The 23,390-nt window shown below is 42.6% G+C and overlaps 1 protein-coding gene across 7 annotated transcripts in view; it reads left to right on the forward strand.

Moving 5' to 3' along the window:
• The window catches only part of pclob (piccolo presynaptic cytomatrix protein b), a 54,085-nt gene extending 30,700 nt beyond the window's left edge, over window positions 1-23,385 (forward strand). Inside the window, exons 13-36 of one of the 7 annotated variants that reach the window (XM_019888321.1) lie at window positions 88-1,652; window positions 1,738-2,003; window positions 2,341-3,172; window positions 3,269-4,295; window positions 5,018-5,086; window positions 5,442-5,468; window positions 6,802-6,890; window positions 7,446-7,521; window positions 7,593-7,718; window positions 9,086-9,194; window positions 9,820-9,887; window positions 9,958-10,202; window positions 11,870-11,917; window positions 12,425-12,555; window positions 14,068-14,094; window positions 14,468-14,561; window positions 15,582-15,653; window positions 15,734-16,025; window positions 16,516-16,710; window positions 18,798-18,942; window positions 19,019-19,077; window positions 19,971-20,108; window positions 20,612-20,757; window positions 21,357-23,385. In XM_019888321.1, coding sequence (XP_019743880.1) covers window positions 88-1,652; window positions 1,738-2,003; window positions 2,341-3,172; window positions 3,269-4,295; window positions 5,018-5,086; window positions 5,442-5,468; window positions 6,802-6,890; window positions 7,446-7,521; window positions 7,593-7,718; window positions 9,086-9,194; window positions 9,820-9,887; window positions 9,958-10,202; window positions 11,870-11,917; window positions 12,425-12,555; window positions 14,068-14,094; window positions 14,468-14,561; window positions 15,582-15,653; window positions 15,734-16,025; window positions 16,516-16,710; window positions 18,798-18,942; window positions 19,019-19,077; window positions 19,971-20,108; window positions 20,612-20,757; window positions 21,357-21,500 — 5,990 coding nt within the window. In that variant the 3' untranslated portion in view covers window positions 21,501-23,385. Of the gene's footprint in view, window positions 1-87; window positions 1,653-1,737; window positions 2,004-2,340; window positions 3,173-3,268; window positions 4,296-5,017; window positions 5,087-5,441; window positions 5,469-6,801; window positions 6,891-7,445; window positions 7,522-7,592; window positions 7,719-9,085; window positions 9,195-9,819; window positions 9,888-9,957; window positions 10,203-11,869; window positions 11,918-12,424; window positions 12,556-14,067; window positions 14,095-14,467; window positions 14,562-15,581; window positions 15,654-15,733; window positions 16,026-16,515; window positions 16,711-18,797; window positions 18,943-19,018; window positions 19,078-19,970; window positions 20,109-20,611; window positions 20,758-21,356 lie in introns of those variants that run through there. The other 6 variants (XM_019888322.1, XM_019888324.1, XM_019888323.1 and 3 more) reach the window with 6 other exon arrangements.
• Window positions 23,386-23,390: the final 5 nt, after the last annotated feature.

Consider the following 23,390-nt stretch of genomic DNA (forward strand, 5'->3'; position numbering starts at 1 on the left):
TGGCCTTTCATTCGTAGACAAGTGACAATTTGAAAAATGGTGTGTATTTCAAAGAGTAAAAACTCTCCCCCTGATTTGTTATGGCAGGTAAAGCTCTAGACTACACTATCAAAGCTACTGCAGATTTTGCTGGGGTGACTCCTTCTCCATCTTCTCAGGACTCACTCACTGCGTTTGGTGTCTGTAGTGCTCTAAGAACTTCAGATGGAATAGTTTACTCCTCTGTCTCAGCCCCAGTTCCATCAACATATGCAGTTACCACACAACCCGGCTCCATCTTTAGCACCACCTTGGTGCCCACACAAACAATCCAGAATCAGTCTTTGCCCCAACAGTTTGGCTTCATCCCTACCACAGACCAAGGTCAAATTGTTCCCTATGACCCAGGGCTACCAAAAGAACTTCTGCCCACAGCGTTGGCTGACATCATAACAGGCTATCCAGAAATGTACTCAGATGCCACATTGGAAGCACTCGCAGCTTCTCTAGATGCATTAGCCTCTTCTCCAATATTCCCTGGCTTAGACAGCACTAAAATGGCTCAGTACCAGATGGAGAGGGAGTTTCTCGAGCTAGAGAAACTTAAACAGCTCTGTCTAGCTGAGGAGTTAGAGTGGGAGAGACAGGAGATCCAGCGCTATCGCGAACAGGAGCAGTTTATGGTGCAACAAGAGCTTGAAGAGCTCCAGGCTCTGAAACAACAGCTTCTCATGCAGCAAGAAGAAGAACACCATGCTCATATGGTAGCCCAGCAGGAGACATATGCCCAGCAGAAAGAGCAATTGCAGCAAATCCAGCAACTCCAGCTTCAACTCCAGCGCCAGTTAGATGAGCACTATGGTAGCAAAGCTACCACAGCAAACCTCCTTGAGGCCAAGTATGCAGGAGTAGGGGACAGTGGACAATACTGGCCTGTCAAAGATGAGTCTTCAGGCCCGACTGTTGGAAAACAGTTAGAGGAAAGTGAGGACCAGCATAATATAGCGAAACGGCTTCAAGACGATCAGGACACAGGAAAAAAAATAATTGACAGTGGAGTACAAACAGACGATGAAGACTCAGCTGAAAAACCGCATCCTGGAAGACGAAAGAAGAACAAAAGAAACATTGATAGCTCAGCTCAGAGTGATGATGAGGACCAAGATGAATGGGATGCTCCTGCAAAGTCTCGACGACGCTCCCGAAAACACAGCAGTGAAGGAAAACACAGTTCAAAGGTGTCCAGCATTGCTATCCAGACAGTTGCTGAGATATCTGTTCAAACTGACCACTCTGGATCTATCAAAAGACCTAAAGTCCAGATGGACACCAAGGTGGAAATAATCAAACACATCTCAGCTCCTGAAAGCTCTCAAAGAGGAGGCAGTCTGAGCTGTCAGACAGATTCAGACAGAAGGCATACACCCATTGAGGTGGGTTACAGCTCACACCTCACAACTGATGCCACGGCGAGGTCGAGAGGTTTCTATACGTCAGTGCCCCCTCTATCGCATGACACATCAGTTGGAGGACAGAGAATGCTGACTGCTGACCCAAGCAGATTTTCCTCTTGCCCTCGGTTGAAGCCTGGTCAGAAGTCTTTCTCTGATCCTAAATCTCTGAGTCCTGCCACAGAAGACAGGATGGGCGTCTACTATGAGGACACATATTCAGTAAGTTACAAAGTTAATTTGAATAATACATTAAGCAATCCTGATTCATATATTGGTCAATTCATTATTTTTCCACATGTTCTAGGGGCGAGGCTCCCCCTCCGGCACAGGTAAGAAGGTCAAACGAACACTCCCAGACCCACCTCCTGAGGATGATCCACTGATGGGACGCTCAGGCTACAGCACCAACTCTGCCCGCCGTCGGCTTGCTCGTAGTACTACAATGGCCCGGGCCAAGATCCTGCAGGATATTGACAAAGAGCTTGATATGGTAGAGAGGGAATCTTCAAAACTACGCAAGAAACAGGCTGAACTGGACGAAGAGGAAAAGGAAATTGATGCAAAACTACGGTGAGATGCTGTAGATTAAACAGCGTTTGCTTTTGCATAGCCTGTGACACAGTCCATTAAAAGATTATGGTTGTCATCCATAATTTTGATTCATACAATTGCTCTCATCCCTCTTTTGCAATCATCCTCCCTAATCCATCTGCATGATGCCTACACTTACCTTGCTAGTTTATGGGCTAAAAGGCTACCTTGACATCAGTCTGTGAGACCACTCCAAACTCGCACATAGTGTAAGGTATTTGTGTGAGAACCCATGACATTTGGTACTTTCAAAGTTTCAAAGAAATTTTCCTGAATTAAAGATAAGATGATGAATGGTGATACCTTATCATTGCAGGTACCTGGAGATGGGTATCAATCGGCGAAAGGAGGTCCTGCTGAAAGAGCGAGAGAAGAGAGAGAGGGCCTATCTCCAGGGGGTGGCAGAAGAAAGAGATTACATGTCAGACAGTGAGGTTAGCAACATTAGAGATGACCGTAGTGACTGTCTGGAGAGGCCACGCACAGCGCCGCAATCAGAGTTTGATCAGTTCATACCCCCGCAGACAGAAGCTGATTCCCAGTATAACACACTCACAAGTCCCTACTCTCATTACGGCCAGTATGTTCCACAGACGCAAACCACAAGCCATTTTACCCAACATAATCTGTTTGAACCTCAGTCCGTTTACCATCAACAGGTTTCTCCGTACCAACATGTCTCAACCCTATCCCTCTCCCATGGTCAGGATCAGACAAGCAGCTACCAGCATGCTCTGCTCTTACAAGGAAAGCAGCGTCAAACCAACCTGTCCGATTTAGAGCCCAAAATCGCCACTAACTATGAGGTCATACGTAACCAGCCTCTAATCATTGTGCCGACCTCCTCAGAAAGCGGCTTTGGTGTGGCTCATCTCGGAGGCAAGTATGGCAGCTTGGATTTGAGGCTAGGGCTCGAAGAGAGGAGCATGGCCTCTAGTCCCATGTCAAGCATCTCTGCGGATTCTTTCTACGCTGACATCGACCACCACCATGCCAGGAACTATGTGCTAATTGAGGACATAGGGGAACTCACCAAGGGGTCCACAGGATTGGGTTCCACTTGCCTGGGTTCTGGATTTAACCTCCCTGATAAAGAGCTATCCAAGGCAGACAGACTAATTAGGGCAGCAGAGGTCAGACGCACAGAGGTACACCTCCATCATTTGTCTTCATAATCACCTTTGTGAACTCTTTCTCCACTTTATTTTCTGTTGTACTTAAATTCCCCTTTTTCCCCCCAATAGGTAGCAGATTTTTTAGGCCAATCCCAACTTCAAGAAGACAGTATGGAGGAGCCCTATGAGTTAAAGCTACTTAAGCAACAGATCAAGCAGGAATTCCGGAGAGGAACTGAAGGACTAGAACATATATCAGGCTTGGGCCTTCCCCAGTATCTGTCCGGCGATAGCAGCTTTCGCCATTTCCCTAAAGGTGAAAAATATAGCATCGGAAGGCTCACACTTGAGAAGCAGGCTGCAAAACAACTCCCAGCTGCGGTGCTTTACCAGAAACAGATGAAGAATAAAAAGGCTTTAATAGACCAAAAGGCCATGACCAAATTTTCCCCCATTCAGGAGAGTCGGGATTTGGAGCCTGACTTTGGAAGCTACATGGGATCTGGAGCTTCCTCTGTCACCAACCTGGCTTCTCGGGCAAGGCTACTTCAGGATGAGATTACATTTGGACTGAGAAAGAACTTATCTGAGCAGCAAAAGTATTTGGGTTCCTCACTAGGATCTAATCTTGCTGGGTCTCTGGGGCAATCTCTTGGTCTTGGGTCCACTATTAGGACATCTGCCCAGGATGATGGCACCTACCCAAGTGGCAGCCGTTCCAGACCATCATCTCGTCCTTCTTCTCGACCCTCCTCTGTCTACGGCTTGGATCTACCAATCAAACGGGACCTTTCCAGCTCTTCACTACGACTTAAAACTGAGGTGGATGTGTTGGACGCAGCATTTGCTCCTGGTGTGACCAGAACAAAGCCCACCAGTTTGCCTATAAGCCATAGCCGAGGACGCATCCCCATTGTGGCTCAAAACTCTGAAGAAGAGAGCCCCCTGAGCCCGGTGGGTCAGCCAATGGGTATGGCGCGGGCATCGGCTGGACCTCTCCCCCCAATTTCTGCCGACTCCAGGGACCAGTTTGGCTCAAGCCATTCCCTGCCAGAGGTACAACAACACATGAGGGAAGAATCTCGTACTCGCGGCTATGACCGAGATATCGCATTCATCATGGATGACTTACAAGGTGCCATGTCGGACAGTGAAGGTAAATGGAACCAGAGATCGTTGCAAGAACTTGACTGTGGACTTGCTTGTCATGCATGCTACTGTTGAGTGATCGTATGTGTTATTCAATCATCAGTAGTTCATATAAGCACTGCTAGTTACATATTATTGTACATACTGTACTTCTCTGTCGCGTTTAATATCATTCCATTAGTTGTGTTGCATGCTGTTGTTCTCCATTTTAATACTTGGACTTATAATGCATAATCTTTGGTTTATGTATGGCACAATTAGGTCTATCTATCTATCTATTGTGTGATTTCATATGCATGCATTATCTTTATCATCTTTATTTTGTATGTTTTATTTCTCCCATTATATTATGTTTGTAACTCAATAAAGTAAGCAGTAATTTATAATATTGCCATATTGACATGTAAATTGTGTTTTGTCTTTTATCTGTGTTTGATTTTGCATCCTTGCATGTTTTTCTATACATGTTTGAGTTTCCATCCTAATAAAGTCAATGTCTTCCATATTTTTAGTTTTCCTCATTGCCATTTTAGGTAGTAATCCAGATTTGTAGCTGCAAAACACATTCACACAGCAAATTAAATCAAATTCTTTTTGATGATTTGAATGAGTATTCCACTCACGTCACATGTAGCTTGTGGACTGTTTTTTTCAAGGCTCTCTCTAGGTGATGAGAAGATGATTTGTGTGCTGACTCCACATATAAGTGTCAATCTGCCTTGATTACAGGACTCAGTGAGTCCGTGCTGGTGTTGAACAGAGAGGAAGCCAGAATCTTTCATGAAAGTATCGCACACGGTAGAGTATCATAGTTAACCATCTCTCAAGGCCCACTTACACAATGGTTGATGGATGAGCTTTTTCCCCTTAAGCATATCTTGTCTTTTTCATAGTGCCTCTCCTTTAAGTGTGTACACAATAGCAGCTAGTTGGTTGCTGTAATTTCAAGCATGCATCATACATTAACCCCTGCTTTTAATGCATGTGCCAACATACACTCCCAATACATAAGACTTCCTCTCAGCTTAGTTCCTTGATTTCACAGGCTGCTGCACCCATTTCTTGAAATGAAAAAAAAAAAAAAAACCCAAACAAAAACAAACATATACCATTCTTTCAAAAATATATAAATATATACAATTTTGTACCCCAGCTGGAGGCCCAAACTGGAATATAGAAGGTGAGACAGCATTCCCCCATGAAGTAATTTACGGAATGTACGCCTCCATGTCGCACATCATTACTCTCCTGAATGACTGGCTTCTGCATAAGTTATGAACATTCTGACTGGATCCATTCTGGAATGACCCGCATCTCCGTGGTAGAAAGTCCCATGCCATTTAGTGGAACCCTTAGTTGCAATTCATTTTGGGAATGAACCATCAGCATCTCCTGCACTGACTCAGTCAGTATGCATCATTGGGGAATGACTTCACATCAGTGGTTCCGTAAAGCGTATCACTTCCTTTTCTGGTTGCCAGTGTGCCATGTATGTTTTTTCTCACAAAGATGTGTTTGGATTGAAATGACAATGGAAGTCATTTTCTGATTACTGTACAAAAAAACCCACAAAAAAAAGTCTTCGGGTTGTCATCGCTGCCGCACACCGATTATTGATCAGAATGTTTTCCTTCTAATTCTGATAAGCGCTCTTAATCTGAGATACACAGTTAACAGGATAATATATTAATCTAACATTTATACAGATACTTCACAAATTCAGTGGCCGTAGGGAGAAGGGCAATTTACGAGGATAACGTTTCTCAAGAGAATAATAACACCTAAACAAAGTAGCAATACAAGAGCAAAATCCTGACTTTCTCAAGATGAAAATGCTCAGCTTGAAAACACACTGTTCCGAAATGATTGCCATTATAAAAAACTTTGACTTTCCAGATAAAAAGTTATTATTATTATTATTATTATTATTTTTGGCATTCTTAATCATGCCTCATACAAGAAAACAAATAACCACTAAACAATCAAGCCTAACTAAAGGAAAATTAATTAAAACTAGTCACCTTATCAACGTTTTGTTTGAACTCCTGTTGATAGTACTTGTGGGACTTTGTCTCACCATTAAATTGATTGATTACCTTCCAAAAAAGAAACATTACCATCTTTGGAAAGACAGAATCTTTGCAATAGCTCTTGTATTGGATCTCATCAGATTGGATACATATACTAATTATGTTGGTTGGTGAGAGCACGTTGTATGTAAGCTCTTGGTATAAGTCGAAATGGCAAACTGATGGAAGAATCATATAGGCTTAGGCATCAACACACATTTCCTTCACTGTGTCAAGCAAAGCAGAAGAAAACTCTTAATCATTTTGAGCAATATGACGTCAAGTGAATTGATGTGTAACAGACATTGTGATGCATATTGGAAACAGTGCTTCCAAAGCTTGATTTGAAGATGGATCTCTGCTTTATTTACCGTAACGCAATGCTTAAAGTAGATGTTATTCACAAACACGCAAGCTTTTTAACGACTACCTCTCCTTCCCCAGCCTACCATCTGAGACGCGAGGATACCGACTGGTTTGACAAACCAAGAGAAGGACATCCACAGACCAGACACATGGCAGACAGGAGACAAGTGAGTTCCAGATTTTAACAAAATGATATAAATCAACATATTGAAAACTTCAGAATGCCTACTTGAATCTAGATTTGCCCAAAAAAATGAACACTGTATTATGATGCTAGTTAATAAATTACAGAAGAGAACTCCCAGGATATATTTGAACCTTCTGAGGCCATGAGCATCAATTGTGATAGGCGAGGACAGTGACTGAAAAGCAAATCTCCAAATTAGCCAATGATGACATGACTGAAGAACAGACCCTAAGACTGCACAACGGTGGCATGAACAGTGATTGAAAGGAAGACTGTCATGACATGAACAGTGACTGCATACATTCCAATCACTTCTTTCCCCTTGCCATGCACCTTTAAAGACTAAAATGACCAGTGACTGAAAATCTGACGGTAAGGCCTGCTAATGGTGTCAGTAAAGCAGATTGTAAGACCAACCAATGATGGCATGAGTGGTGCCTACAAAGCAGTGGAGAAAGTTCTAACCTGTATTTTTTGGGATCATCTCGACTTCAAAACGATGTGTATACATGCTGGTAATTAATTTCTTTTTCAGATAAAACTGGTCCCTTACGTCTTCCCTCACACCCGTATCAAGCTCACCAGAGATCAGAAGGACTCTAGCGTGTCAGGTACAAAGTCACACAGAAAGCATGAAGAATCCCCCTCCCGTGGATAGAACTTGATTGTGATATATTTTTAGGAAATGGTCTCGGGATACGGGTGGTCGGTGGCAAGGACATCCCAGGCAGCCAATGGGAGATCGGAGCCTATGTTGCAAGAGTCATCCCAGGTGGCGTCGCAGAACAAACAGGAAAACTCATAGAGGGTAAGAAGACCATGACTACGTTTACACACAGTCAACATTCGGGTTTATGTCAAAATTGTGGTTTCTAAAATATTAAAAATAACTTGTTTTCATGCGTGAGCGGAGAGTTTCTTCTGTATAAATGCTAATTGTGATCATTTGGAATGTCCCAATCTCAACAGCCGACGTGCGGATAATGTCATGACGCAAATAGACATCATTTCTGCTTCTAAGCATCAAAACAACACTCACCGCAGGAATAAAGCAGTCAGTTTCCTCGTCGCTCCAAAAGTGTGGTTCTGTGCTGTATCTGAATATCTGAGCCATGTTTGTTTACCTCTGAGATTGGCTGGGAACCAGGTCAGGGTGTACCCCGCCTACCGTGACCTTGGATAAGCGGATAAGAAAATGGATGGATGTTTACCTATGTTTGTGTATTCCTGGCCAGACACACAGGCTTATAGATATATTTTTTTCAAAACAACACGTGTGGGTGTGCGCAAGTGTTAAGGCAAACAGTTTGCGTGGCATTGCCGCAATGATGTGCTAGCGTTGGTCCCCCGCCGGAGTACAAAGAAGCCTGTATGTAGACTTGGGCGGTGAAACTGGGTGTGGTGGCGGTATTATGTAAATTAGCTGGCTCGTGATGTCCCAGGGAATTTACTTAATGACTTGGTTGTGAGTTTTCTTAGTTACTTGGTTGTGTGTTACAACCAATTATTGTGTGTACATTTGTAAAGGAAATTTTCCACAATATGTGCCCGTTATTTTGAAGAACTGACTTTTATAAGTCAGGTCCTGTAGTCATGTACATACTGTCATTTATTCTTGTGCAGAACATGGGATTCTTTTAGCTTACCTTGGGTGGTGTTAGTCATGAAGCTATTTTTAGCAGATACATTCTCTTTCGAACACACTGAGGTACAATTTGCAAACAGAGGAGATTAGAAGCTGAGGCCAAATCGCACAATTACAGCTTGTTTTTCTTGGTTGTCTCTGGTATTCATCCACAGTGCTGACTCTCGTGGTAATTTTGACAAAGGAGGAATGTTATTCTATCTTTGAAAAGATGATACGTAGGCGATGGTGCGGTCAGGGAGCACATGTTTACCCACCGGATGTTGAATGGAGAGGACGCAGAGCGCAGCACTACAGAACAAGCCTTCAGGGGCAAACCTAAATAGGCTGAGGAGGAGGAGGTGGAGGACAAAATGAATTGCATGGTAGGCTACATCGTGACAGTTTGGGTGAAAAGACGAATATTAATCTGAGCTACTTGTCATTGCAGCAGCTGGTTTCGTACTTGTAAGTGAGAAGTCATTCAGGACAGTTTTTCTGGCAAATCGTTAGCAACTAATGAATTTTGTCCCCTACTGACTTCATTACAGGCATGCAGGTGCTGGAGTGGAACGGTGTGCAGCTGACGGGAAAGACCTATGAGGAAGTTCAAGGCATCGTGGGCCAGCCGTGTGCAGAGGCGGAGCTCTGCGTGCGACTGTATGTCACAGCTGTGGCCGTTTTGGACTCGCCGCCTCTGCCCCCGTCTCTCTCTCTCTCTCTGAAACATCTTAGATATGCTGTATTGCCCTTTTCATAATGTTTGCAAACAAGAGGGGCCAAGGTACTTCCAGGTGGAAGACCAAAAGTTGTGTTTGGGCATGCACATCTTAAATATACCGCAAGACTGTCTTTTGGTGGAGCACACACCTCCAAATGGAAAGACTTCCCATATGCAAAGTATTCAATTTGTGTAATTCTCAAAATTTTGCAACCCTAGTGATGACATGGTGAAAAGGCCTATGCGGCTGCTCTACACATAGCCAATGAGTGCCTTCCCCTCTTCTTCTGTCCTCAATCCACGCCCCTATCATCCTTCCGCACTGACCGATGGCTGCTAAAATGACAAATGTATGCGTTTTAACAGCGATCTGAACATGCTGTCTGACCCTGAGCACCCACAAGTCCTGCCCCTATCATCTGTCCGAACTGACCGATGGCTGCTAAAATGACAAATGTATGCTTTTTAACAGCGATCTGAACATGCTGTCTGACCCTGACGCCCCTATCATCCTTCCGCACTGACCGATGGCTGCTAAAATGACAAATGTATGCGTTTTAACAGCGATCTGAACATGCTGTCTGACCCTGAGCACCCACAAGTCCTGGAGCACCACGTCCAGCTTAAGGCTGGTATGTACAATGGATTTGCATGCATGTTTGTAACACTATTACAATGTGACTACACGGCTGCTTGCTTTAGTAGGAGGCCAACGTTCTCCTGGCGTGGATCCTAAGCAGCTGGCCGCAGAGCTGCACAAGGTCTCCCAGCAGCAGGCGCCAGGCATGATGGGCGCCGGGCTCGGAGGACCCACAGGTCTGGGTGTGCTGTCGGCCCTGGAGAGATCGGCTGTGGTCCATTCGGGCACCGGGTCGGCCGCATCTAGTGGGGTGCCGAGCCCCGGCCAACCCGCGTCACCTGCAATAAATAAGAAACAGCGACACAAGGTAATTGAATGGAAGATGAAATTTCATTGTGGGATTTGGATTATTCCGAAAAGAAATTGTTGGGGTCGCAACAACTGAGTTGGTTTCATACGTATGTGTTTATTTTTAATTTTACAAACACACACACACACACACACACACACACACACACACACACACACACACACACACACACACATTGACCCTAATAAACAAAATTGCCAATTGGCAGAAACAATAATAATAATAATAATTAGTGGTAGTAGTTGAAGTAGTATCAAAAATACTAATTACTACTTAAAATACTTATTTACCACTCTGTTCTCCTAATACGAATCCTACTGTCTTTAATGATGAGTACACTACTACTACCGCTACTAATATCAACAGTGATACCAAAACACAATTAAATCACTAGTATGTATTAAATACAAAATACACACAATTCATAAGATTGACTGTTGCATGTGGTGGGGCGCTGCATTTGCTGCCCCTAAATGCCAAGTCCAGACTGTGGTGCATCCTGTGTCATGCGTCAGTATCCACCCTCGGTTCATCTCTGCCATTTTGATTCCATTAGCGAGACATCACAAAACGCGTCCAAGTTGAGGCCTGCCCCAGGGAGGAAGGTCAAACGCTATTATGCTTTACATCAGACAGTGACAGGCCAATTATGATAGAACAAGTAAATGCAGTCCTTTGGCGCATGACCCTCACTGGAAGTGTGAGAGGAAGTGTGCAAGGACACACACACACATACACGCACGCACGCATGCACGCACACGCACATTCACTCACACACACACACACACACGCACACACACACACACACACACACACACACACACACACACACACACACCTTGATTTACATGAGTCACATTGTTGGGGACCATCTTGTCAGTCCACACAAAAAATGTTGTTCCCCACAATGCCGCACACGCCCATCACCCCCCCCCCCCACACACACACATACATTGATTTACATCACTTGTTTTGTTTACGAGGCCATTTTAGTTCCCACAAGGACTTACAGTGGAAATAAAAACACACCCCAGTTCAAATGCCAGATTTTTGTTATGTCCTGTCAATGGGACCAAGATAAATCATTTCCAAATCTTTTTCTAACATTTATGTGACCACAAGAAGAGCTGAACTTCATTTGGCGTTCATAAGAGGCATTTTAAATTGAGGCAGTAGTGTGCTGACTCCTATTTAACATGTTAGAATGTGATTGGTTCATTCTAAACACGGCCATATCCCCGTTTATGAGTGTGCAAACACTTGCACAAGCACATTATCACAGCTGATTGTTTTTACTTTTCTCCTCTCAAAAAGATATTTTTTAAATGGGATTGCTCAATTCATCGGACACGTTGCTAGTCTTAACTGTTGTCAGTTTTACTTGTATTATTTGTCAAATAATATAAAGTTCAGATGGTCTGCTTGTCACATTATGGTGGATTTTTAAAAATTATTTATTTTGGGCTCATTTTTTAACAATCGAAACCTGTCATTTGAACGGGGGTGTGAAAACGTTTTATATTCACTGTGGGTCCCTTCAATATATGTCTGATTTGGTTTATATAAACATGTCAGTATTTATTTTCATGTGATTGTGGATCACATATGTGTTGTCAATTATTCACCTAATTAAAAACAAGTCTTCTTGTTCCCATTTTTTCCAGCCAACAGACATGATAAGGATGTCTCATCCCATTACTGGAGAAATTCAGGTAGAAAACACATTGCTTCCCCTCTTCACTCAACAATAAAGTAGTAGTGATTAAAAGTAACAGCTTCAATAGCATAGGCCGGTCTTGAAATACGGTTAACGGCTGTTCTCACATTACCATAGCGAGCAAAGCTTAACTCTACCTCAGTGGTGTAGGTTGGCAAAGGCAGTGACGGAGAAAGATTTGCAGTGCAGACTGGAACAAAACAAGTCAAGGACAAAGCTGGGTGAGGAGAAAACTAGTAGCAGAAGAAAACCAGTGGAGGAAAAAAAACAATTTGAGGACACCGGGATAAAGCCAGTATGAAGATTTTTTTGGATGTGCAGATGAACTTTTAATTTAATTTTACATTTGTTTATTTTAAGCTACTGCAATGCATTTAAAGGCAACCTAGAAGATGACCAACACTTCTTACTTAGCGGTACTTTAAAAGCAAATAGGCCAATTAAAAGCCTGTCTCATTGTTGGGCTGCACACCAACAGTAACGATCACCTCTCCCGCCTCAGCTCCAGATCAACTATGACAGGAATGTGGGAAACCTGATCGTTCACGTTCTCCAGGCCAGAAACCTGGCGCCGAGGGACAACGATGGCTACTCGGACCCTTTCGTCAAGGTCTACCTACTGCCCGGGAGAGGGTGAGCATATGCGAACAACTCTCGTCATGTCTCCACCTTGTCTGCCTTGTGCCTTTGTGTGTGTGTCCTTGTCCTGAGTTCGCTCTCCCTGTTTGTTTCTTGATGATTGCACTGTTTGTAATTATTAGACTATGAGATGACTACTTCTTACTGCTTGGGGTTGTTATTCCTAGAAAGTGATACTGCTGTCTTTTATTGTATATTTAGAAGAAGTTGTAATGAGATCACCTGCTGAATATTTAAGTTTTCTCGCTTGCAAAGAAACTAGTCTCGATTTTTATCATTGTTGATGATGGTAGGAGACAGAATGTCAGTCAAAACACACATTTTTTTTGGACGAAAGTCGGAAAATGTTATGCATTTTATGGAGAGAAATACAAGTATTTGATCTCAGAATTTGGGTTCAATTCCAGACCCCGGCCTTACTGTGTGAAGCCAATCGCAGGGCATACATTGACAAACAAACATCCACACTCGCAATCACTCCTGGGGACAATCTAAAGTGTTCATTTAACATATCCAGCATGTTTTTGGAATGTGGGAGGAAACCGGAGTACCCAGAGAAAACCCACACAGACACAGGGAGAACATACAAACCCCACACAGGAAGGCCCTGAATCAAATCCTGGAGCTCTGCACTGTGAAGCAGACATGCTAATCAGTCGACTGTGAAGCGGACGTGCTAACCAATTGACCACCGTGCTGCCTGGGCAGATATTCCCTTGAATGGAAATCACCTGGGTAAACATTGTACAATTACATCCTGTATTTCAGCAGGTGGACATTCATTGAAAAGTTTAGAGGAAGTCAAATTAAGTTCAACTCTAATGCTTATAGTGCATTTTAGGTCATTCTGAAATTCCCCCCGAAAGCTGAATAACACTTTGTTAGTAGGGCTTCACACTTTTCACTTGTATTCTGTTCATTACCATCATCACTAAACAACCATAAAATCAGAAAGTGTTCCATCCTTTCTAAGTGCGCAAACTAGCAGATCCAGCAGGCGATGAAATCGTTCCTTCCCCCACTGTAAACATGCCATGTTGTTGTTTTTGCTTTTGCTCTGACTGCTCTCTCCATGAGAGCTTGAAAATAGCCCAGGGATCAATAGGGCCATTAGTCTCCCTAACAGTATCAGTATCAGTTTAAAAGACACGTTTTTAAGAAGCAGCACTCTCGCCGAGCTCCTCTCCGTGCGTATGTCCAATATGGATGGCTGACGTTGCAGTTAGCAAAACAACACTTCAGATTTGCCCATCAGCCAATTGCGCTCATGTGTGATGCTCATTAACGTGTATTTCCAGAGCGCAAAACCTTGTGTGTGTTTTGATGTGACCTTGATAAGAGCATATGGATCGCCTCGGCCCAGCTCACTATCCTTTGACTGGCTTTCGTTGGGCTTCTCTGACTGTTTTTCTTTCTGTTTGTTTATTGTTTATTCTATTATTTATTGTATTATTCTTTCTTGTTTGTGAAAATCCGCCCTCCTCTTCCTCTTCTGGACTCCCTCAGCCAAGTCATGGTTGTCCAGAATGCAAGGTAGTGTGGTGCTGATCTTTGCTTTCAGTTGGTGTTGTACCGCTTTTTCTTACCCTTCCTTCAAATTCTGTGTTTCGTTTCCCATCCTTTTTGTTCTTTGTGTGTCTGCTGTGTGTAGTAGAGTTAAGATAAGATGAACCATGATTTTTGCTTCTTCTCCTTCATGGCTCTCACCTTCAAATCTCCTGTGCCTCTTTTGTAAAAGCATTGAACGGAAGCATTTATTATTCATTTATTTTAATCCATGATTTTCAAACAGTCATATCGACAAGCATCTTTTCCTTTACATTCATGTGTATGGAATATTGTACAACACTCCAACAAGATGGGGAGATGGTTTTAAAGTGTTTTGTGTGTTGTCTCAATACTGCAGTGTGGACAACAAGAGACGGACCAAATATGCCCAGAAGACCATGAACCCGGAATGGAACCAGACAGTCATCTACAAGAACATCCATCTGGAACAGGTGTGCACACACATACGCGCACACACACACACACACACACACCACACACACGCACGCACACACACACACACACACACACACACACACACACACACACACACACACACACACACACAATTTCAAATAATCTACAGATGACACATCAGGGCTCAAAGAAACTCACTTTGGCATTTTGCACACGTGAACAAGCCCAACTATTCACGCAAAGTACCATAGTAACAGTACAGGTTGAATGTCAAACGTTTGTGCTACACAAAAATAAAATGACAAGAACTTTACACTGAGTTGGTGTTACCGATTCATTTCAGGACTTTGTCTTTTTAGCGTGTCCTGAAGGCTTCTTTCATTGTCCCTTGGCAGACTTTTATCTCCACTCTCAACACACGTCAATCACAAGTCAAGTTGTTTGTGTATGTGTGCGTGCCAATGTCATGCACGGATCCGAGTGAGTCTATTTCTGTGTCCGCAATATCAAGGCCAGCGTCCGCTCCGACCACTCTGATTTTAATGCTATCCACCCCACAATGACACACAATGGAGCAAACACTCCATTATGCCCAATCCTAGCTCTGCAAAGTATAGGAAATTCCCAAAAGAAAGAAAACATCACCCATGCGCACAGTTAGATTGTCTTGTGAAGCGGACGTGCTAACCATTCAACCACCGTGCCACCTAAAATGGAATACAGGGGCAGAAAATACAATGAAAACAACAGGGTCCCCGAAATCGAACCCTGTGGAACACCTTATGACAGTGGGGCAGAGTGAGACTCAGAGCAATCAAGGCTAACACATATTAGCATATAATTTCAGTGTATTTCAGGAGGAAGTGTGAAATAGTTTCAGTTTTATGTGTGAGAAGATTTATTTTCTGTGTGAGAGCATTTTACCTGACTGAATAAGAGCATTTCAGATTTGTTGGCAATTCTGAATGATGTTACTGACAGCCCCTCACACTTGTGAATGAATGTTCAGGTGGTTATATTAGCATATTGTTTTGCCTCTCTCCACTTTAATTTAGCTGAAGAAAAAGACTCTCGAGGTGACAGTATGGGACTACGACAGATCCTCATCCAACGACTTCCTGGGAGAAGTGAGTCATAGCATCTGTCTTCCTTCAAAGCCATTTACTCTTCCCAAAGCTAATTCTGTTTTGTTTGTTTTTTACTTCAGGTGTTGATCGACTTGTCCAACACGACCCAGCTGGACAACACACCTCGCTGGTTGCCACTTAAGGAGCAGAGTGAGAGTATTGAGCACAACAGAGCCCACCACGGGATTCAGGGGCCGCCTGGATCTGGAGCCGGACAGGGCCACAGTGCCCAAGGCCACCTATCAGGGTCCGGGATGGGGCCTGGGCACGGTATGGGACAAGGGCCAGACCAGGGAGAAGGGAACTATGATTCACCCATTAACTCCGTCATCAAGAGCAGAAGCCATGGAATCTTCCCTGATCCTTCTAAAGGTAAGGAGAACACTTGGCTTAATAAAGGTAACCAAGTGTGCAGGGCCATGGAAAAAATTAAAGTGACATGGCAACACAGAGAGGCTGAAATCCCATTGGATAAAAAAACTGTGGACCAAAAAAAAAAAAAAAAAACATGGTCGTCAGGATGCGAATGAAACACGATAAGAGCATTTTCTGGCAATAGGTGTGTTGTGAAAAATTGCATCTTTTGTATGTTTCGGTACAAGAGATGTGAATTAGGAGTCCATATTATGAAAAATGGATTGTAAGTGCCACCTTTGTGCTAATGCCAACTCTGAAGCCAGGCCTGGCAGGGAAGTATCATTCAATTCTGCCTGTTCTCCCATATTCATGTTTATCTGTCAAAAGTCTTGATAGAATAAATGGTAAATGCCCGCCTGCTGCTGCTTTCTCGTGTTGCTGCTGCTTGATAACAATCACCAAAAAAGGCTACTAATACATTAAATCCACACTGCCATCACCACAGATTTGCAGATGTTGCCTTTGGAAAAGTCCCACAGCAGCCCGGGCAGTTCTAAGTCTTCTTCAGATGGCCAGCTCCGTTCGCACGGGCCGTCGCGGAGCCAAAGCAAGAGCAGTGTTACCCAGGCCCACTTGGAGGACGCCGGGATAGCCATCGCCGCTGCCGAGGCTGCCGTGCAACAGTCCCGCCTGCAACCAAGTAAATCCCTTCCCTACCCTTGATGCACTTCCTTTGACACATTTCCTCCCCATTTTCTTCTCCCAATTTGTGCATGTAGCTCACACTAAAACCGCTAACTTAACATTTTCACTTTTTGAATTTATCTCCAGTGAACCCTTGCGTGTTTGCTATCCAGCATTCGCAAATTTTGCTGATTTTTTTTCGTTTGGGTGGGGGAGGGGGGACTTTCTACAGCTGTTCACTCAAAAGCTTGCTTATTCACTGTTTTATTTATTTTTTTGATCAGGCCAAAAATAATGCCTCAAATAAAAATATTGCTTTGGCGCCATCTGGTGGCATATTGTGTCAAGCAACGATGTTCAAGCTAGCATTATTTGATCAGGCCATAGCTTTATCTAAAGGACATGTGTCATGCGACGCACTTACAATCTTGCCAGTAATTAGCTAATTTCCCGTTAACTTTCGGCACCATTCAAAATCGACGGACAGAGAAACTTCCAGAAATGTACAAATCTTTATGACAAATAAAGCACTCAAGTTTTTCTGTCCATTTATTTTACAAGTGTGAATGGAGCAGGAAGCTCACCGGAAAATAAATTTCAGCTCTCTGGTGAGATGGGAAGTATTTCGCGGAACTGGTCTATGTAGGCCATAGAACTTTACTGCTGTCATGTGGCATCAGTAAGCAATTACAAAAATTTTCATGTGTGCTACATCCTGATTAATATATGAGGGGGTTCACTGTACACCAAAGAGATGGGGCCGGTAAGACAGATTCAAATGAAATTAGTATTAATAAAACAAATTAATCTGCTTGTTTTCTTGGATTTAAGATATCTAAACAGAACAAAGTGTCTGACGTTTGTCATAAAACAGTAATAAAACAGTTATAAAATGCCAACCCTTAATAATAACTAGTGTGCATGAGCCAATCCCTTGTAAATGGTTTCTCTAAAACCCTGAAACCAATGTGGGATGGCTGTCTCTCAAGTTCGCAAAATCAACAATACATGTCGATAATGTGTTCTCAAACATATAAGCATGTCACCGCAGCTCCCCTGGCTTTCGTACTGCCATTCTTTGTGTGTCTTTGCATGTGTGTACCATGTGAATGCACCACAAGCAAAGAGGCAACATGCACACGCACACACACACACACACACACACACACACACACACACACTCACATGGGTATGGCACACAGGCTCCCCACCCTACCCGCTACTCCACCCCTCTCCCCAAGCACCCACCCTCTTTATTCCCACTGCCCTCAACAATTGGCGGTCAAAGCAGGAAACAGCGTCATTGCCAGCCTCATCCACCAATGAGAGCAAAGACAGAAAAAGGGAAGGTGAGGCAACATATAGGAACGATATGAGAATCCTAAAAATTGCTCAAATGTTTTAAAACTGAATACAAACATCTTGTGTGTGAATAACTGACATTGGAAATCTAAATATTGTTGAATTGTTTCTTCATCTGAAAAAGTGTGTGGATTTCCTATACAGTACATGTTATTTTTTTGGATGTTTGTCATTATAATAAAAAAAAAAATAATAATAATAATAATAAAACTTTATGTGCCAGAATATTCGGTACACCCACAGAATCTAATAATAACCAATAAACGAACTACAACACCTGTTGCCTTATCAGTAATAATGATTAGAGATTACAATATAGTGACTGTAATATAGAGTGCCAGAAATAGTAGTATAATACTGCAGTTTAAGAAAATAAAAAGGAAATAATATGATATAAAAAAATGTGTTTCATATAAAAAAACTTCTAGAAGTACAACTACAAGTTATACTAAGTACTGTAGTAGTATTACTGCTACTTACTATGACTACTACTGCTACGAATAATCGTAGAGGTGTTATTGTAGTCGTAGTAGTTGTACTAATAATGGAAGCAATAAATATTCATAGAATTGACATTGTTAATGTTTTGATCATAGTAGAAAAATCATTTTTATAATTTATTCAATATTAATTGATTGATTGAAAGACTTTGTTATATTTGTAAATGCAAATTATCCAACACACCTGTACTGATTTATATCTATCTATCTATCCATCCATCCATCCATCCACGTGTGACAGGACTGGGCCACCGGCTGGGTGACGTCTCAGGGCCGGTGGTGCTGTCTGCCCCCAGTCTCGTGGGCGACGCCTATGAGGGTGGTCTAGATGGAGGTGAAGGTGGAGGAACTGGAGTGGACAGCGCCATATTTCAAGTCCCGCACATGTGAGAGGATTTTTTTTTTCAGTCCATTGTGCATAACAGTGCCTCATGCTAACATAGTTTGTCCTGTTTGTCGCAGTGGTACGACTATTCCAAACGGAACGGATAAAAACCACATGGGAACTCCTGAGAATGAAGGCAAGTTGCTGTCATCTTTTACTTCAAGAACTATAGAGCACAATGGATGCAGAATACGCATGAATTTGCCGCTTCGCACATTGGATCCTGAACTTTGATGTGCACCAAAAACTCGCCTATTCACAGTTTTTGTGCTCACTCCAAAGCATCTAAATGTCCTCAAACTTGTGTACTTTGTAGAAGTGAATCATATAGAATAATGCTATTCCTTAGTTTAAGCTAAACTTACTCGTAACCAGTAATAAACACAAACAGAAAATAAAAACACTCTCAAGGAGCATGAAGCAGACATAAATACTGAACTAACCACCTCACAGCAGCTCCTGACGCGAATCGCAAGGCCACGCTCCTCAATGGCATACAACACCAGAAATGTATTACAATTTGGGTTGGTGTGACTCGGCTTAATTACACGTTATAAAAACAGTTATTTTCTTTACATTCTCTTTTATCATTTTTCATTATACTTATATTTTACTTTATTATAGTTAAATTTAAATCATGTAGCAAAAAAAAAAAATTGTGTTTTGGGAATTTGGGCTGTGAAGTTCAGACTTTCGTTTGTGCAGTGTGTCACCACCTGCTGGCCACTCACTGCAGCTAAAAGGAAGCAACAACATTAGTCTTTTTCTCTTCAACGAAGAAGGCCGTTCACACTGCAGCTCACTTCCGATTTTCTGGGACATAAGCGGCACGTACATCATTTTTTTCATTCACTCTGAACAGTATAATTACTTTTTTTGTTTCAAATCCGACTTGGGCCTCTATTGTATGTGAATATGAATCGGATATGGGATGCGCCTGCCTCATTGAGTGCATATGCTGCTGAATCAATTGAAAGACTAACACATAACTCATTGGAGTATGCAAGTGACCGCGGGCTTTTGTTGTAGGCGAGAAGACACAAGTGATGGGCGAGATCAAAGTGGCTCTGAAGAAAGAGGTGAAGACGGACGGCGACCAGTTGGTCCTGGAAATTCTGCAGTGCAGAAACATCACTTACAAGTTCAAAAGTCCCGACCACCTGCCAGGTGGGGGCAACTGCCACCGTGTGAATGCAAATAGGCAATAAATAGTAGCTTTAAAGGGATGTAAAGTCAAAAAATGTTCTCTACAATATGCTCTATGTGCCTCCACTCCACTAAACTGGACACTGTGACATCATTTCCAGCTCACAGCAAGTGGCAAAATGGCTACCCCTGAGATGGATGAAACCTTTTTCAAATTCATATTCCACAAACGGAATATCAATCAGAATACTGTACCAGGTTTAGACTTGTGGCGGCGCTTGGAACAAATTAATGAAAAGAAAAAAAAATGCTTCTCTTTTAAATAGGTTTTCGAAGGGGTGGGTGTGGCTGATTTTCTGGAAAGTTCTCAGTCAATTTTCCTCGGAAGTAACACTGGTGTTTTGAAAATATTGAGCAATATATATTTCACAATATAATCATTTTAAATGAACAATATCAACATTTTATTTTAACCGCAGTCTGAAAGGATATTCTTGTCTACTTTGCCTGTTGTGCGCCATCAGACCTGTACGTGAAGCTGTACGTGGTCAACGTGGCCACTCAGAAGAGGATCATCAAAAAGAAAACCAGAGTTTGCCGTCACGACCGTGAGCCTTCTTTCAACGAGACCTTCCGTTTCCCCCTCAATCCCACAGGACACTCCATACAGGTACACCCTCAAAAAAACAAAAAGCATGACAAAAAACAAATAATAATACAACAATACAATACACTGTACAAAGAACTGTCTTTTTATGGAATGAAAGAGGAGAGCTTGTACAGAGCAGAGAAAGCAATGCAGAAAACAAAATTTTCTGACAAACACACTAGTACTGAGCCACTTCATGATCAGTACAATTGCTCACAGTCACTACGAGCATGACAAAATAATCTTAGGTGATGAGCCACATGCTGCTTCACCAAATAAGCATTAGTATTTGATCACACGCAGGAACCTGTTGTGTTTAATTTAAATCAATTTATTTATTTTCTATAGCACTTGTCCTTATTTGTTTTTGAGGAAAAACAATAAATGGGATACACCCAGGACTGGGTGATAAACAAGCACTGACACTACTGTTTATCGTCTTCAAGCAACCGAAGAAGCATGCTTTTTAGAATGTGGAAGGAAGACAACTCATGTAAACATGGCAAGAGCATGCAAATAGATTGAGATTGAAACCCAGATCTCATGACTGCAAGGCAGATGTGCTAACCACTAGAGCATCGTGCTGCCCAGGTTAAATGTCCATGTTCTCTTCCTTGTAGCTTTTCCTTGTATCCAACGGGGGCAAGTTTGTGAAGAAGACCCTGATCGGGGAGGCCTACATTTGGCTGGACAAGGTGGACATGAGGAAGAGGGTTGTCAGCTGGCACAAGCTGCTTGTCAGCTCAGCACCCAGCAACCTCTGAGCAGATAACGCAATAATACTGATTATCATCATCATTATTATTGAAAAAAGAAAGACATAACAACTGATACATTGACATCCATGAACATTCGGGAGGTGTGGTGTGCTAATAACTGCCAACATTGACTTGGACTTGTTTTTATCCATTGCAGAGATTTTGGAATGTGTTGTGAACAGAAGAAGTTACAGAGAATATCAATATATTCACACACAGATACAGACGTTAAATAATAGACGAAGTTTTGCCAATCTTGGACAGATTACAGTTACAGCTAGGAGACAGCGATATGGAAGAATGACTAAAATGTCTATCATTAGAGCTCGGATTCACACTCAAATTCACCATTTGGCATTTGTATTAACGGCAGTGAATGACGTCTTAATTGATTTGCCGAATACGCACTTCATAGCCCAACAAATGAAAAATACAATTTGGTCAAAATGATGGGTAGAGAATGGAGTGCACTTCCATCGTGCTTTAACTTCATCATACGTTTACAAAGCCATATACACTTGTGTTATTCAAACATATTGAGTGAAGCTTTCACCAGCATGTTGACGCAGCATATCAACTCACGGAACCATACATCTATTTTCTATAGTGCTTGCCCTCATTCAGGGTCCATGTGAACTTGAACCTATCTTATCTGACTTTGGGCGAGAGGCAGTACCCACCCTGAGCTGGTCACCAGCCAAATGCAGGGCACATACAGACATGCATACATTCATTTTCTGTAGCGTTTGCATACATGAGGGTCCTGGAAGAGCCAGAGGCTACCTACCTGACTAGACAAAACACCCTGGATTGGTCGCCAGTCAATCACTCGCCACAAATAGGCAAACGCACATCCATTGTCAAAAGCTTGTGTCCCTAGTTGACGGTTGTGTGAGTTGGAGGCGATCCTAGCTGACTTGAAGTGAGTGGAGGGCACCTTTGATTGGTCGCTAGTGAATCGCTGGGCACCTACAGACAAACATAGATTAATTTTTTATTGGAACGGTCCTCAAAAGGGTATTCGGATGAGCTGGTGCCAGTCCCACCTGACTTTGTTTGAGAGGTGAGGTACACCCTTGATTGTTCACCCATGCACCGAGGGAAGCATTTCATTTTCTGTGGTTTTTGTCCTAAATTAATGCCCTTGATGAGCTTGAGACTGTCATAGCTGACTTAAGGAAAGTCAAGACGCACACCCTGGACAGGTTGCATTTCAACTTTGGGGCACACACAGAGAAACAAGCATTTACATTCACACCGATTGACAATGTAGAGTCTTCGGTGAATTTAGCATGTATTATTTTTGTCATGTGGAAAGAAGCTGGTGTGCTCGACTGGAAGGCTTACTCCTACTCATTGCTCCGAAAAAAAAAAATTCTAAAAGATAAAAACGTTTAGATGATGTGTCGTCGTAGGGTCCCGACCCTTGCCCTAAAGACCTTCTGTCACTTTAATGAGGAGATGACACCCCACAACAATGGTCACACGCAGCCATAATTTTGCACTGTACAAATGAAGCAGTGCCGCGGGGAATGTTCCAACACTAAATAATGGCTAGTGTTCATTTTCGCCCATCAACAGCTCCCTCCTGGTTTTACTTAGAAAGTCAAGGATCGTGTGTGTGTGTGTGTGTGTGTGTGTGTGTGTGTGTGTGTGTGTGTGTGTGTGTGTGTGTGTGTGTGTGTGAGACTCCCGGTGCAACATGGTGAACCAGCCTACTTCACTGCCTGTGACCAAAAAAAAAAAAAAACACACCCTGGGCACTTAATTAGAGTGCAGGTTAACCCTGTATACAGTCGTAACCATATCGAAAAAAAATAATAATTACAACAAACGTGTTGAAGCATATCACTAAATATGAAGAGGCTAAGAACAAGATGTCACTTTAACAGCAAA

This window comes from Hippocampus comes, unplaced genomic scaffold (genome assembly GCF_001891065.2).
Source record: "Hippocampus comes isolate QL1 unplaced genomic scaffold, H_comes_QL1_v1.1 scaffold112, whole genome shotgun sequence".
Classification (NCBI taxonomy): domain Eukaryota; kingdom Metazoa; phylum Chordata; class Actinopteri; order Syngnathiformes; family Syngnathidae; genus Hippocampus; species Hippocampus comes.